Source organism: Coturnix japonica, chromosome 11, assembly GCF_054131305.1.
Source record: "Coturnix japonica strain WE chromosome 11, WE-NBRP24, whole genome shotgun sequence".
Taxonomy (NCBI): domain Eukaryota; kingdom Metazoa; phylum Chordata; class Aves; order Galliformes; family Phasianidae; genus Coturnix; species Coturnix japonica.
Genome location: NC_140673.1, coordinates 13,565,342 through 13,579,987, shown reverse-complemented (window position 1 = coordinate 13,579,987; position 14,646 = coordinate 13,565,342). Strand labels below are relative to the sequence as shown.

Sequence of the window (14,646 nt, the reverse complement as noted above, 5' to 3'; positions counted from 1 at the left end):
TTTACATTCTGTGGTACTCAATCTGAGTGTGTATAACACAGCATTCATTGATGTACAAAACATGTCTGCTGTTGGAAAGAGAAGATATTGTACTTGTTTTCAGGCAAGCATGCAGCTCAGTAACCATGAACTGGGAACATGCAGAGCCTATGTGGGTGAAGCATTCAGAAACAGTGTGTTTTCTCTATGCATTTTTTGGTTTTGGGGTGGTGGGGAGGGTGTGAGTAGGAGCAGGAGTTGTGTTGTTATTTTTCAAATGGCACCTTTTTTTTCCTATTTCCAATCACCATTTCCCTGCCATTTTCTCAGCTATTTTAGCTAACACCAAATTTAGATCCTTTCTCTTCAGTGTCTTTTCAGCCATGGGTTGTCTATATTAAATGCTGTAACATTAGCTGCCTACAGTTACTGTGATTAGACTCCAGGGGTGGCCTGAGCAATTTTTGGACAATAGAGCTGGCTCTTTTCTCACTCACGCCAGTCTAACTGTTGGCTTCAGTGCAGTTGCTCTTGATTCACAGCACTGTGAAAAGAGAATTGTGCTTGCTCTTTCATACACTCCTTCATCTCCACAATGTTTTTGCTTACACGTATAATTGATTCTCTGGGAATATAACCTACTGCTGGCAGGTAGATTTCCTAACATGAAAATTTAAGTTCTTTTTAGGTCACTGGGTTCAATCCATTGCTGCCACAGCACCATGTTATATAATTTCTTTCATAAAGTGGTCGGGTTGTGCTTTAAACATCAAGATTCTATTCGTAATTCAGATGGGAAGGTTAGTGATGTCCTAAGTTGAAAGCCAGAACTGTAGTAATTTTCAGCTGCTCTGAAAGTATTGTGCTTTCTCACATATGCCTCACTTTACAGTATGGTGGCTGTGATAAAAGTTTCATACCCTGCAGAGGCAAGCTCAGCTCTAAGACAGCAAAGTTCTGAAATAACAGGCACACTTAAAAAGGGTGCCATGGGGTTTTCTGTTCATTGTCACCTCTCAGATTTTAGCAGGCAGTACAAGCCGTCATCTGACAACAAATTTCTGCCATACCTGAAGTGTCCCCCTGTTTATCAGTTACAGAAGGAGAAGGATATGGAACAGGTGTGTACAACTTGGCTGAAGATGAGCTGCTACTTTTCTTTGCCACCCCATCTTAGCAGATCTGCTCCATTTCAGCCAGATTTGTTCCTCATTTGTTGAATTTTTGAGCTATTTGGCATGAAGCTTAAAATCATCAGTATAACCAAGAGGTTTTATTGTGTGGATGAAAGAGTCCAAACTTTTCCCTTATGTAGTGTAAATAAGAGGATTCAACTGAAACCAACAGAATGCTGTCTACAAATGTTACTGTAGTACCTCCATGCCTTCCCTGCCTTCCCAGTGCTCTTTTGTGAAGATGGAATGTTATTTCTTGACCCCATTCCTTTATCTCTGTGCTACAGCTCGTGTTAGCAACTTTGTTGCCCTTACTTCCTTTCCCAGCTGAATCTTGGCTCCAAAAGTTATGTTTGTTATTGGGGTATCTCTTGACAGCGCTATTGGTGTAAAAGGCAAAGGGAGTGATAAAAATGTGCATGAAGGGCATAGCAGCCAGTTGGCTATGTTGCTACTGTGGTTACTGTTTATCCCACCCTTGGGCTACTGTATTTCCAATGCAAATAACAGGTGCACAAGATGCAGCAGTAGGCGTCCTAGCAGGGCTTAGTGCAAGTGCTCTGAGTGGCTGTGCTGTAAGTTCATCAGTGACTTGGATGATGGACAGGAAGGTATACTAAGTAAATCTGTGGATAACACTAGATTGGGAGGAGCTGCTGAATCCCTCAAGGATAGAGAGGCCTTGCAGAAAGATCTTGGCAAATCAGGGAGCTGGGCAATCACCAACTGCATGAAGTTTAATGAGAGCAAGTGCCAGATTCTGCACCTGGGACAGGGCAGCCCTGGATGTATGTACAGACTGGGGGATGAGAGGCTGGAGAGCAGCTCCATGGAAAGGGATCTGGGGTTTCTGGGTGATGTCAAGTTGAAATCAGTTGGCACTGTGTGCTGGCAGCCAGCAGGGCCAGTTGTACCTGTGCATCACGTCCAGTACTTCCACCGGGCAGGGGGAGGGGTTGTCTTGTTCTGCTCTGCACTGTGCAGCCTCATCTCAAGCACTGTGTACAGGTTTTGATGCCACAATGTAAGAAGCATGGAAAGCTATTAGAGGACATCCAAAGAAGGAATACAAAGATGCTGAAGGGTTTGGAGGTCAAGGCATGTGAGGGACAGCCAAGATCCCTGCGTGTGCTCAGCAGAGGAGCTGAGGGGGAGGCCTTATGGCAACTGCAGCTCCTCACAGGGGGTGGAGGGGCAGTGCTGAGCTCTTTTCTCTGTGGCATTGACAGGACCCAAGGGAATGGCATGGAGCTGTGTTGGGGAGGGGCAGCTGGGGGCTAGAGGCAGGGTCTGCACTAGAGGGTGGTGGGCATGTCTTCAAACCTGCATGAGTTTTGGAAGCTTTTGGCCAGAACTCTCAGATATAGGGTTTGGGTCCTGTGTGGAGGCAGGAATTGGACTCTGATCCTTCCAGCTCAGGGTATTCTGTGATTCATGCAACACTTTATTGGAGTGTAAAGTTACTCTATTGATTTCGTTGGAGTTTCCTTGCCCATGCAATATGGTCATAGAGTGTTTGCGCAGAATACTTCTTGACTTTTACTGGACGTAAGCTGCTGAAAATACACAGTAACATCCAATTCCAGTTGTACAGACAGCTCTCAAAATCTTTCTGCAGGACATTTCTAGCTGAAAAAAAAGACAGATAACAAAAGTAAGTTAGCCTGGGCATACAGTAGCCATATTTAAACATGTCTACAGCCTTTTTTTCTACTGCAATGCCTTTGTACCTCCTTAGCCGGTTCTCTTTTATCTGCAAATCCCTTTTGTCAAAAGAATGAGATCCCACAGGGTGTGCAGTTGCCAGCCAGGAATTCTCAGTGCATCGTCATCTGTCAGCTTTCCAGTCAGCTTTGCTCAACAAAGCACGTTGGGCTGTTGAAAAACAGCACTGCTTCTGGTGTTTGACAATATGCTTATTGTGGGCCAAGGTAAAAGCAGTGAGGCAGGTCTGATGAGTTTCACCCACACGCTGTGCTGGGCCAAAGGAATTGTTTGGTAAGATGTGTACTACACAGGCCTGATGTAGAGGTCCGGGGAGTGTCTGGTTTGTCTTCTAGATGCTTCCTAACTCTATAACTGCAGAATGGTGCTGAGTTATTTTGAGGCTTAAAACTCGAATCAGTGGTCTGGCAGAGTTATCTGTTCAGATTAAGATACTACCATGCCCATCTGCCTGCTTTACCCTGCTGCTAGGTACTGCCACAGTTTCATGGAAGAGCCTCCAGGTCACAAGATGACATATTAAACAATTAACCTCCTTTAATTGTTGTGCTGTGCTAGAGCAATCATGACCTCAGGCAGCTGGGAGAAAGAACACCTTAAGACAAGGCTGAGAAATATGCCAGAGCTTGTTGGTCAGAGCCTGTGGGTTGTGAGCAGGGAGTCCTTGCCAGAGCTTGCATCCCTGCAGGACTGAGAACAGCCTTTGCTGCCTTTGCTGGTGCCACAGACCCTCTGTACACCAGAGGTTTTCTTGAAGAAAATACTCTTCAGACTTTTCTAGTTTGCCATTTTGAAAGTGGTTTATGATCTCACCATACTGTTCTTAGGTTTTATTGGCTGTTCTGTTTCATCAGAAACCCTAGATGAACATAATAGAGGGTAGGTTGAAATATTCCGCTATACAAGGAATAAATTGGTACAACAGAGTAAAATATGAGGGTATTTTTTTAATCCCAATTTCGTTAAGTATTTGTGTGTATGTGCAATTGCTGTCTTTGGCCATCTCTGTTGCTGGAAGAAGTTTGGAAGCAGGATTAAGATCTGCTTTACTCAGCTGAGTATGTTGTGTGGAATTTAGTTACCAAAATGCTGCTGGAGTTGGTCAGTGATCAGCTGTAGGACACAGGTCCAGCTGAAGTCATGCTTCATCAATCCAGATCTTTACACAAATTCTTACCTGGCGGTTGATTTCTTTGTTCAGCAATGGATTAAGCTGAAGTGGCTTTAAACAACTACAGGTGCTGGGGATGTGCCCTGCCCACCTCCTACAGGTTTCCAGTTCTACACGGGGTGGCTCATTGGCTCACCAGTCAGTACCTGCATTCCAGCCTGTTACAGGAAGGCAATAGCAGTTTCTATGAGGGACATCTTGCAAGAGAGATTAGTGAGCACAGCTGGAATAGATGGTTTCTTGGGCAACGGCAGCTTATCCTGTTGTGATGTTGCAACGTACATCTGAATGAATACCTTTAATGTTATGTTGGTTAAGAGAATTTGTACATTTTTTTTTTTTTAATCTTAAAGATCAGTCATCCTCACTGGAAAATGGAAGTTGAGGTGGCTTAGGGTGAATTTTTGATAGTAGAGGTGGACCAAAGGAAACAATTCTGAGCATTTTCTTTCCTGCTTGGTAAGATTTGCCATTTCCTGGAAGAAATTAACCAAGTCCATTAATCTTCATAGTGTTTAATTTCGTTAATGCAGTTTTGCTGTGACTTTAAAAATACTATGTGATGGCTCGAAAATGTAAAACGAACAATAATTTAAACAAAGTCGGAGCATTTGCTTTCAAAACCGGTGAGTACCAGCAGTACCTGCACTCTGCACAGCCCAGGATCACGGTACTGCACCCTTCATACGTAACGTGCTGTCGAGGAGCATTTTTCCCATGAAATATTTTCGGCGCTGGCCCTATGGCAATGCGCGGTGTCTGGGATTTTGGCGGAGGGTGAAACGCTCTGCATAGCAGCTTTTTTTTCCTCCCCCGACACGTAAGCCTTTCTCAGCCCCGCGCGTTTAAGCAGAATTTGGGGTCCAGAGTCCAGCGCGGCGCATTGAGCCGGCAGCCAACGGAGAGGCGGTGAGCGCGCTCGGCGGGGCGGGCGCTGCGCTGTCGGGAAGCCGCCCAGGGAGGGAGGGAGAGAGGGAGGCAGCGGCGCTGCCGTCCCCCGCGGCTGACAGCGGGCGGTGCGGCCGTGCCGGTTCGTGGCGGATTTTTGGCACTGCGGGGCGGTGCGGCCGGTCCCGCTCCGCTGTGCCCGCACCCTGCCGCTGCCGCGCCCCGATCCCCGGGTGCGGTCCGCCGGGGGCTGCGGGGCCGAGGCCGGGGGAGCTGCCCCTCCCCTGGTGGAGCCCGGCTGCAGGTGGCGGCTCGGCCGCTTTAAGGCTGCGCCTGCCGTAACCCGAGCATCCTGTGCGAGAAGGGCCGGTCTCGCCGCCGCTGAGCGGCATGGCGGAGGCTGCGGCTCGGCCCCGGTAGCCCCACTTCCAGGTGCGGCGGGCCGGGAAGAGTGGGCGCTCGCAGCCCTTCTGTCTCCCCTCCCGTCTCTGTTAGCCGGCGAGGACGAGCGAACGGAGGCTGCGAAGCGGGGTTAAAGGCGCAGGGGCGGCGCAGCTCAGCCCCTTCGTCCCCACCCCCGCCGGGCTGCGCGGCGGCTCCCTCCCTCCTTCTCGGCGCCCGCCCCTCACGGGGCCGCCCTCGGGCCGCAGCCGGCGGCGCTGGGCGCCGTGGCAGCTCGGAGCGCAGCGGCCGTCTTCCTCCCGCGGCCGACAGCGGGCTGCGCTCCGCTCGGGCCGGCCCTGCCCCTGCCCTTACCCGCGGGGTTCCGCCTCTCCCTGCTGAGCGCGCACCGAGGTAACGCGGCCCCGGGCCGCTGCTCGCGCGTTCTTGCGGGGCTCCGGTGCCGCTCGGTCTGCGCTCGCCGTATCTCCGGGCAGTTCTCTCTTTCCTTTATTCTCTGTTTTCCCCCTTGCTTTCCCGCTGAGAACTTTTTGCAGTATTTGAGGAGATGGATGTTTCGGATAAATGACATAGCAACACGTAGCTCGCTTCGGTGCCAAACTGCGTCTCTTCGGGTCGCTGCCACGGCGCTCCGTAGTAGAGCCGTAAGTGGAGCTTGGAATGTAAATGCCCTTACATAGAACAGGGAATGTCTTAAGCTATGATCGTTACTGCTTTTCTTCGTGTCTCCATTATACTGCTGTGATGCGGTGGGGATATTTACTGCGTTTCCTGCCGAGCTGAGATAACAAGTGCAGAGCCAAGCTAATCAGGGCAATAGAAACTGCAGTTCAGACCCAACAACGCTCAAGCATTGCAGCTGGTTTATTATTAGGTTTATTATAAACTGTGCCAACAGTCAGCAGTACCACGGTGTTCTTTGCAAATTAGCATAGTAAGGTTTACAAGGATTGGATTGAGCTGTGAGTTTTAACCAGACCAGGAGAGTATGGTGCTGAGTGGGATACCCTGGTATTGCGATCTCACAGCTTTACCACGTTATCTTGTTTGGAAAGTGACCTCATTTGTCTTGTAGTCCAGTTTGGAAGAGGTGAGGGCTGTGGGCTGTGCCTCTGCACTGGGTCTGGGCAGAGCAGCGTGTCTTATTGTTCTGATGGGAATGGTTGATGTGAGCAGTGGGGCACTGAACTGAGCAGAACATAAATACTGAGTGCCATTGATGGTACAAGTGCTGGGTAACTCACGTCTTCCTTTATGCTCTCAGTAAGCGCTGGCGTTTTGCAATCAGAAGTTGCTAATGGTTTCATATCAGAGGTGAATGAATTTTGACTTTATATATGTCTATTTAATGGAGGGTTTTTTTTCCTATTTTTTCCCCTGACTTTCAAGTAGAAGCAGGATGTGAGGAAAAGTGCATGCTATTAATACCAGATAAAAGGACTGTGTTTTCAGCTCTGAGTACGAATGAAAAGTGATGTTATTAGCTCTTTCAGAGTTATGGGGGTCAATAGAACACTTCAATACTGTGCTGCTGGAGGCAGTGTGCAACTAACACCTTGCTGGCAGTTGTCAGCTTCCAGCGTTTGATATTTGTCTTCCTAAAGTCTACTTTGAAAGATGCAAGAGTGAAGTTGTAATGACTAACTGAATGGTTAAGACGTTAATCTGGGTAAGCCAGGAGCAGACTGCTGTTCAATAACTAATGGTGAGGATCCAACTCTGTTAAATTACTCTTCTTCTGTGTTGCTAGACTCCAGCTCTCTCCACTATCAGCTGGCTGAATGGTAATCAATGACTGTGCAGTTTGGGGGATAAAGTGTCTGCTCATATATAATCCATGCTGTTTTGTGTCCAGGTTGGACTTTGCTGGAATGCCATGAGAAAATACTGGGGCAGAGAGCCACAGCATACATGAAAGCTGCTTTTGATTTCCTAACCTTGGCTCTTTTCCTTGGGGCAAAGAAACTATACGTATCCAGAAGCATATTATGTTTCTTTAAGCTATAAAGTTCAGTTCAGCAAGGTGAATGATTTTTCTTATTTAAAAGAGAACATGATAAGCTACAGTTGATTTTCATGGCAAGTCGTACACAGTTGAAAACAACTTAGGCAGATGAGAAAATGTTTATAGCTGAACTGTTCTTCCATCTCACATGGAACATGATGTTTGCAGGTGGTCCTTGAAGTGAATTAAAACACAGCATTCTTTAATTTGCCCAAGTTAAATATGGAATTATTCCTGGACTTTGGCACTTGAACGGTGTTTTGATAAAGCATGTATGAAATCACCTTCTGAAATCAGTATTGCAAAACTCTTCTGAGTATCTGTCAGAGCAGCCAGGAGCCAGGTGACTGGTTTCTCCTCTGCTGCCTCCCTTGCTAGCATCCCAGTTCTGTGCTGCTGCCCTAAGTGCTGGGAGGTGTGTGATCAGACTTTGAAGGTATGATGTACATACACTTTCCATGTGACTGCTTTTTTCCTGAATTCCCCATACAGTGTCCATAGAAGAAAGATTAGAGAAAAGGTTAACTCTTTTAAAGTCATTTCTTGCAGTGGTTGGGATTCTTCTGTTTAATTCCATAATCTCCTGTACTAAGATGAACACCCGCCATGCACTGAAATATCATGTACCTAACAAACTCTTCTGGTACTGAGGGCGTGCTGGTGCTGCAAGTAAAAACATGGTTTTCTTTTGTTTAAGAGATTATGTCAGTGCCTTTGAAAACTAGAGGTATTGGTGTTGCCATTGTAGATGAACATAATTAGTAGTGTGAGAATTGTCATCTTCTAGTCAAAAGGATAAAGGAGTTGTGATTGATGATCAGTGGTTTGCTATTCTTCAGACGAGTTTTGGCTTCTTTCACGTGCTTTAGGAATTAGACCAACCCTGTTTTTCCTTGCATGGTCCAAGAGAGACTTCCTACAAATTAAATGATATGATAACAAAGTTCCAGCCCCTGGAGTGCAGTCTGGAATGGGCACCACTCACTGCACCTCAGTGGGTTTACAGAAATGATTGATTTATTCCTTCAAACTGACAAGTCTTAAAAAATCAGACTTAACCCCCAGGGTCTCCAGTATTACACTAACCTGTAAGTCTTCAATTTGTTTTCAGGTGTGACAGCAGTGAGCTAAATAATGATCCAAGTAGCCATTTAAGTAGCTCAAAACAAACCATTTGCTTGTGAGTTTTTTTCCAGTTTGTGTTCATCTTAATACAAATTGACTTTAAGAGTTTGTGGCCTTTGCGGGTCTTGGAATATAAAACACTTTGCGCATATCAAACCAGAGATGTGTGTCAGATGTTTGTGATGTCTGAGAAATACTGCTCTGCCTTGGGACGTACTGGAGACGTGTGAGAAATGACTGAAGCATTTAGTGACTGGCAATTATGTTTTGAAGTGTTTAACGATTGATTTAGGCCTCATGAAGTAGCTAAGTGGTCCAGTATCTAAAATCATTGGTTCCAGTGATGGGGAGCTTCTTGATACGTCCAAAGATTAGGCTGTTGTGTGAAGAAGAAAGCCTGAATGGTGTTGCTTGCACTGTATTGCAAGGAGAAGCCCTCAGTTAGACACAAAAGTGCAAATCAAGAAGCCTTGTCTCTGCAGAGAGCTATAGCTGCGGTGAGGCTGTTACTTACTGAAGCCTCCTCAGCTGTCCTGAAAATCTCCTCCACGCTTCTGTGACTTCACTGTCACTTTCTGAAGTGCTGTCGGTAGCAGTCAGTCTGTTAAGAATGAGAAGAGTTTTACCATTGGAGCTTCTTGGGGCAGGAGTGGAAAGCTGTGAGCCAGCCCTTGCAGTGCTCAGGGAATGGAGGGTTCAGTCACAGAGGTTGGGAAAGCGGTGGTGTTTTCCCACTTTTCTTTGCTTGAGCAAAGAAAATGTACTTACAAGTTAAAAAACAAAAATACTGCATCAAAAATACCAAAAACACTGCAACTCATACGTTTAAAAAAAATAAGACTGGGGACACTTTTATACTGTTAGTGATTAGTGTTTCCATTGAGGAGTTAGCTGTCGAAGATGCTTTGCTGCTTTAAGTTGAATGGTTGGTGGACTTAAATTAACAACTGCTTCTCTTCATAGGCTGAAGAACAATGGCTTCCTTCAGCAACCTGACTATTGGTATTGCTCTTGCCAGTTTTACCGTATTCCAGCTCCTGTTCCATGTTTTAAGCTCTTGGGTATCAACACGGATAACACCTGGTTTTAGCAATCTCAGCCAAAAAAGGAAGATTGAATGGAATTCAAGGTAAAGTGTTCAAAACAAATGGTAGCTGATGAACTGCCACCTGTGTGTGCATATATTGAAAACTACAGATAGGGATATTGGTTAAATGACTTCTCTGTGATGCTTCTAGTTAAAGAATGGGTACAAAATTCCTTTCCCCCTGACATATGTGAAAATCATATCTATTTCATTTAATGATAGTATTTCTCTGGGTCATGCTTTTGTGTGCAAAGCAAACTACTCTCATCTTTCACTACTACTACATTGCTTCCTGCTTTATTCCTTTTCCAAGATATCTGCTGAATTGTTATTATAGTATTGTGGTGAAGCAGAGTTATACTACAGCTTTAAGACAGCTACATCTGTGTTTTGATGAGGAAGGGGAGGAGGATGCTGTGAGATGTAGGGTGAGTGTTCAGAGAGGAGTAGTGAAAAATTGGTCTAAAAACCTGCCTTGATCTCTTTGTGTCTATACAGTCCTGCCACTGGGATGTGTGTACCTGTGCTACACCTGTTCCTTGGGCATGACATGGGCAGCAACTTGTGCAGCCCTGTGAACTTTTCCCTGGGTAGATGCTGTCCTCCATCTTAAGCCATAAAGGAAGTATAGAGTAGTATCTGAAAGCAGGATAATCTTTGAGGTTTTATTACAGAATACTACTTTGAAGGATTATGTCTAGTACAAAAGTTTCTCTATCCAGAATGAATTGGTACAATATAACTTTATGCTCAAGTGGCCTATTAAACTTTTAAAATATTTTTCAGGTGTTTCTCAAATTCTGTGTTGAGAAATGTGTGCTGTATGGCTGTCACTGCACTCAAAAAGCATTATCATTATTGCCCTCCCTCCTCTGTCCTCTTTAAAGGCATTATCAAGTGGATGCTTTTAAAGTTATTTCCTTGTCTGTGCAACATTAGTAACTCAAATAGTTTTGTCCTCCATTCGGCAAATGTCTGCTGGAAGTGCTTTTAAAGGCACCATCTTAATTTCAGTTCGATCTTTGAATAATTGTGTATCTATCTAAACATCTTTCTAGATTGCCAGCTCATTATATCAGTGCAAACTGATTTTTATTCCTGTGTTAGAAACTGACAATAAAGTCCACCCATGAAACTAAACCGTTATCATATTGGAGCTGAACTTTTGTCTCAAAGCCATATCAAGTGACCCCTAAATTGCATAATAAGGGTTTCTAAGGACATATCTCATGCCTGGTAGCATTATGGTAAGTTGAAGAGCTTTGCATAACAACACACAAGTTGTTTCATTGTGATCACAAGTGTGCTGGAAATAAGCTGTTCTGTAATCTCTGGGCTACTTTGCTATAAGGTGTTTAATTACTCAAGTTGGAAGAGCACCTCAAGCTGTGCCCTTCTTTTTAACTACTTTCCACAGTTTTTCTTGGAGCAGGATGTTGATGTTAGCACACAGATAAGTTGTGATTCAGCTCTGGAATTAGGAGGCATGAAACATGGGGCACAGCTCATCAGCAGTTTCTTGGTTTTGTATCTAAGGGGGGCATGGAGTGAAAGAAGGGCTGATGGTGGTGGTGATTCTGCAGGAGGTTGGCTGTTAACTCTGTTAACCAAACACACTTCACCACACCGCTTCCTCACCTCAGCATCTCACTAAAGTGAAGAAATGCCCCAAGGTGTATAGTATGTGTTCATAGAATAGAGACAGCACACGTGTACTGTGTATATGGCCGTGCACATGGAGGATGTTACTATCTCTTGTTAAAATGAGTTTGTTTAGCTTAAATGTTTTAAAAGTAGATGTTTGTTCTTCTGTCTTACATTCAGCTGGTGTAGGGAGGGCTCAGACAAATGGTTCTGTTGGCAGTCCTGAAGGAAACTGGCACAGAGGATGGTCATGCATTTTTATCAGCTCAGCTGGGTCTGGAAGACGGCTTCTGCCTGAAATGAGCTGCAGCATTGAAAATATGTTGTTAGTTTTGAGGGTTTTGTCAATCGAGTGTTTGAGCTGCAGCTCTGGGTCGTGTTTTCCATATTGTCAGTTTGTTTATTCTGACCTTCCAAGCATTAAGAACCAATAAAGAAACTGATTCAGTGATCTTTAAGTGTGCACGTTCTCAGATTGAATTAAAAGTTGCACCTTCAACACAGATGTACTGTAACTTTCTAATTTGTCGTGCAGAAGTTCTTGTCACCTCTTCTACAATATATATTTGTAGTGCTATTGTGCAGTTGTGAAAATACATAGATTTGGGAGGAAAAGAATATGGATACAGTTTACCAGTGCAGCTGTTATATTTTTTTCTTTGCAGTTTAACGAGGAGTTAAAGGATGCAGGCTGTGACAGTAATTTCAAAGAAATGTACTGAGCTTGATAGCTTGACCTAGTTTCCATATTAAAATGGAGTATTTCCCTTCTTCTGTGGAGAAACTTCGAAGTCCAGAACTAAGGAAGAAATCTGCTGCTTTTCTTCTTCCCTTTCTTTGTTTTTCCCTTTTTTTTTTTTTTTTTCCCCTCTCTCTCCTCTTCAATTGCTGTGTTTGTATGGAGCTTATAAGCTTATCCAGACTAAGGTTTGAATGAACAGCCACTCCTAAGACAAACTGCAAGCTAATGAAGTATATGCTAGGACAGATTTTACTTCTTTGACTGCTGTACTCTCCTAAATTCAAAAATCCCAGGTATTTCTCAAGCAGTAACCTTGCATGCCATGCTTTGTTTTTAAAGGGATACAAAGTTCCTGGTCTTATGTAGTTCTGTGTCACGAGAGTCAATGTTTTAATTAAACCACTAATTATCATTGGAGTTCTGATGACAGAATTTTCCTTTGTTTAAAGTGGTTATATAAAAGGCCTGTGCTATAATAGATAATAAATGTTCACACGTAGCCGGTTACATTTGGCTATTCAGGCTGTGTTTATCTCTATCCATTTTCTGGCACATGACTGAAAAAGCCGTTGAAAGTAACATGATGACACTCTTTAAGCAAATGGTAAATAGAGACTTGTCTTATAAGAAGTGATCGAATTTTCTCATACCAATAGAAGATAATACATCCCTTGGAAACAGACTAAATCCCTCTTTATTTTGTAAGCCTTCTGGAGGGGGAGGGGGGAAAGAAAAGGACAGGACCTGGCCATGCATGTAGCCTGCCTGCTTCCAGCACAGGGTGTACCCTGCAAGCACTTGTGGGCCTGGCTGATTCCTGTGGCTTTGTGTAAGACAGGAGGAGTATGAAATAGTGCAAGTGAGGCTGCAAGCTGGTAAGAAGCTGCTGCTGTTACACCTCAGGTAAGCAGTTGCAGCATTTGGTTATATAAGTTTATTCTTTGAGGGCTAGAATTTACTTCAAGTATTGTAGAAATTTTCTGAGTTTTTCACCACTAGGTTTTTCACATAATGCCCCTCTTTGCAAAACCCAGGCTCACTTTTTGAGTCATCTTGGTGCCTGGAAGGAGGAGCCTGCTGCTGTGCTACTCACAGGCCAGTATAATATCAGGGTGCTTTCCTGTAGGCTTTCCATCAAACAAAGCTATGCAGTATTTGTTTGAGAACTGGATGTGGCTTTGTATTCAGTAACATATGGGTAAGTAACAATAACTAAGTATTCAGTAACATATGGGTTACTTTGAAAAACAAAGAACACCTGTAGATCTCAGTTACCTCGGTTTGAAACCACTCTTACTCTTCAGTGCTCATCCCTGGCCCCCATCAGAAGATACTTCTTTCCTACCCTTCTCTGTTAAGTGGTAAAGCAGAGCTGTGATGGGGCATGGCTTTGGGTGTATCGTACCTGCAGTACAATACAGATAGTTGTGACTGGCAGTATCTCCTTGTGACTGTGCTCTGTTTTTCAGGACAGTGTCCACATTCCATGCCTTGGTGGTTGGTGGATTTTGTCTGTATATTTTGTTGTACGACGAAGCTGTTAATGCTGACCATCTCTGGTAAGACGTGTTACTTACATGTTGTGTTTACACAGTCAGATAACATAATAGAGCATGGAAAAAATATCCTGCAGTGTTTTCACTACTGTAGTAAATATTTTATTTCTCTTTAAAATATACAGTTTGATGTATTTGATTTTGTCTGTACTACTTTATAGTTCCAGATTATTTTGTTAGTGCTGATGCCCTTAGTGTATTGTCTCTGTGAAGTGGGGTAGATACAATGCAGACAGTTGATTTGTAATTGCTTATTACATTACTGATCTGTAGGACTGAGAGTCTAACCCAGTTGGCAAGACTGAAACTACACTCCTTAGTACAGTTATTTTTAAATCAGGTTGAAATGCTCTTCCAAGTCATGGGGGGAAAAACTGGAGCCTTCTATCTATATAAAATACATACATGAAAGGTGAGAAGTTAGGATGTTATACTATAGCCTCCCAAAAGGCTTCTACCAAGCAGTAGGAAGGAGTTGTAAGGGATGCTGTCTTTATAGGGAATATAAACTTTTAATAAATAGATTTCAAATGTTTTCTCTATCAAATATTCCATCTTAAGCTTCCATTTATTTATTTATTTTGATGTCTAGTTTCACTGTGTTATTGTTTTGTTTCATGCTTACTTTTGTGGGGCAGGCTATGTGTCTTGCTTTTATTTAATTGGTATTTTGACATCTCACTCATTACCTTCTGAATCTGTCACTCTGGAAGAGGCCATGTTACTCCTGAAGAGTGATTGAGTACTGCAAGCTTTGTTTCATATTTCTGCCATAGGGTGCTATTTTCAACTTTGTTGTAGGTCTACAGTATGATTCAGTTTAAACTCATGTAGATTTAACGTCTGATGTTTATTTTGCTCTTTTGGTATTGTAAACTAATGACAGTGTGGTATGGACTAGACAAGATGAGGTACTTGAAGCTATAAATTCTGATGGTATCTCGGCCACTGATTTTTTATTTTTTTTTTATGTGGCTTTCTTAAATGTATCACTGATTCATAATGTGCATTTGAACAATGCTGGCCTCTTACTTTTGTAGTGATATGTGATTAATTGTTGCTTTGACTTTTTTTCATTGTATTCTGGTATAGTCATTCTTTGGAGTGACTATATACAGTCTTCAGCATCTTATGAGAGTGTTAACCT

At 43.7% G+C, this 14,646-nt stretch overlaps 2 protein-coding genes across 14 annotated transcripts in view; one reads left to right on the top strand and one right to left on the bottom strand.

Moving 5' to 3' along the window:
• Positions 1 to 14,646, top strand: part of TLCD4 (TLC domain containing 4) — a 38,834-nt gene that overhangs the window by 8,760 nt on the left and 15,428 nt on the right. For 7 of the 13 annotated variants that reach the window (XM_015870220.3, XM_085511280.1, XM_015870216.3 and 4 more), the window contains 2 exons: positions 9,434 to 9,599; positions 13,413 to 13,502. In XM_015870220.3, the coding sequence (XP_015725706.1) occupies positions 9,445 to 9,599; positions 13,413 to 13,502 (245 nt within the window). In that variant the 5' untranslated portion in view covers positions 9,434 to 9,444. Of the gene's footprint in view, positions 1 to 4,872; positions 4,960 to 5,335; positions 5,371 to 5,567; positions 5,985 to 9,433; positions 9,600 to 13,412; positions 13,503 to 14,646 lie in introns of those variants that run through there. The other 6 variants (XM_032446255.2, XM_085511286.1, XM_015870223.3 and 3 more) reach the window with 5 other exon arrangements.
• On the bottom strand, positions 4,373 to 5,330 carry LOC146759023 (uncharacterized). The gene is made up of 2 exons (XM_085511287.1): positions 4,694 to 5,330; positions 4,373 to 4,526 (listed from the first exon to the last, which is right to left on the bottom strand). Exon 1 carries the CDS (start codon positions 5,328 to 5,330, stop codon positions 4,896 to 4,898), a length of 435 nt encoding a protein of 144 aa, XP_085367413.1. The 3' UTR covers positions 4,373 to 4,526; positions 4,694 to 4,895.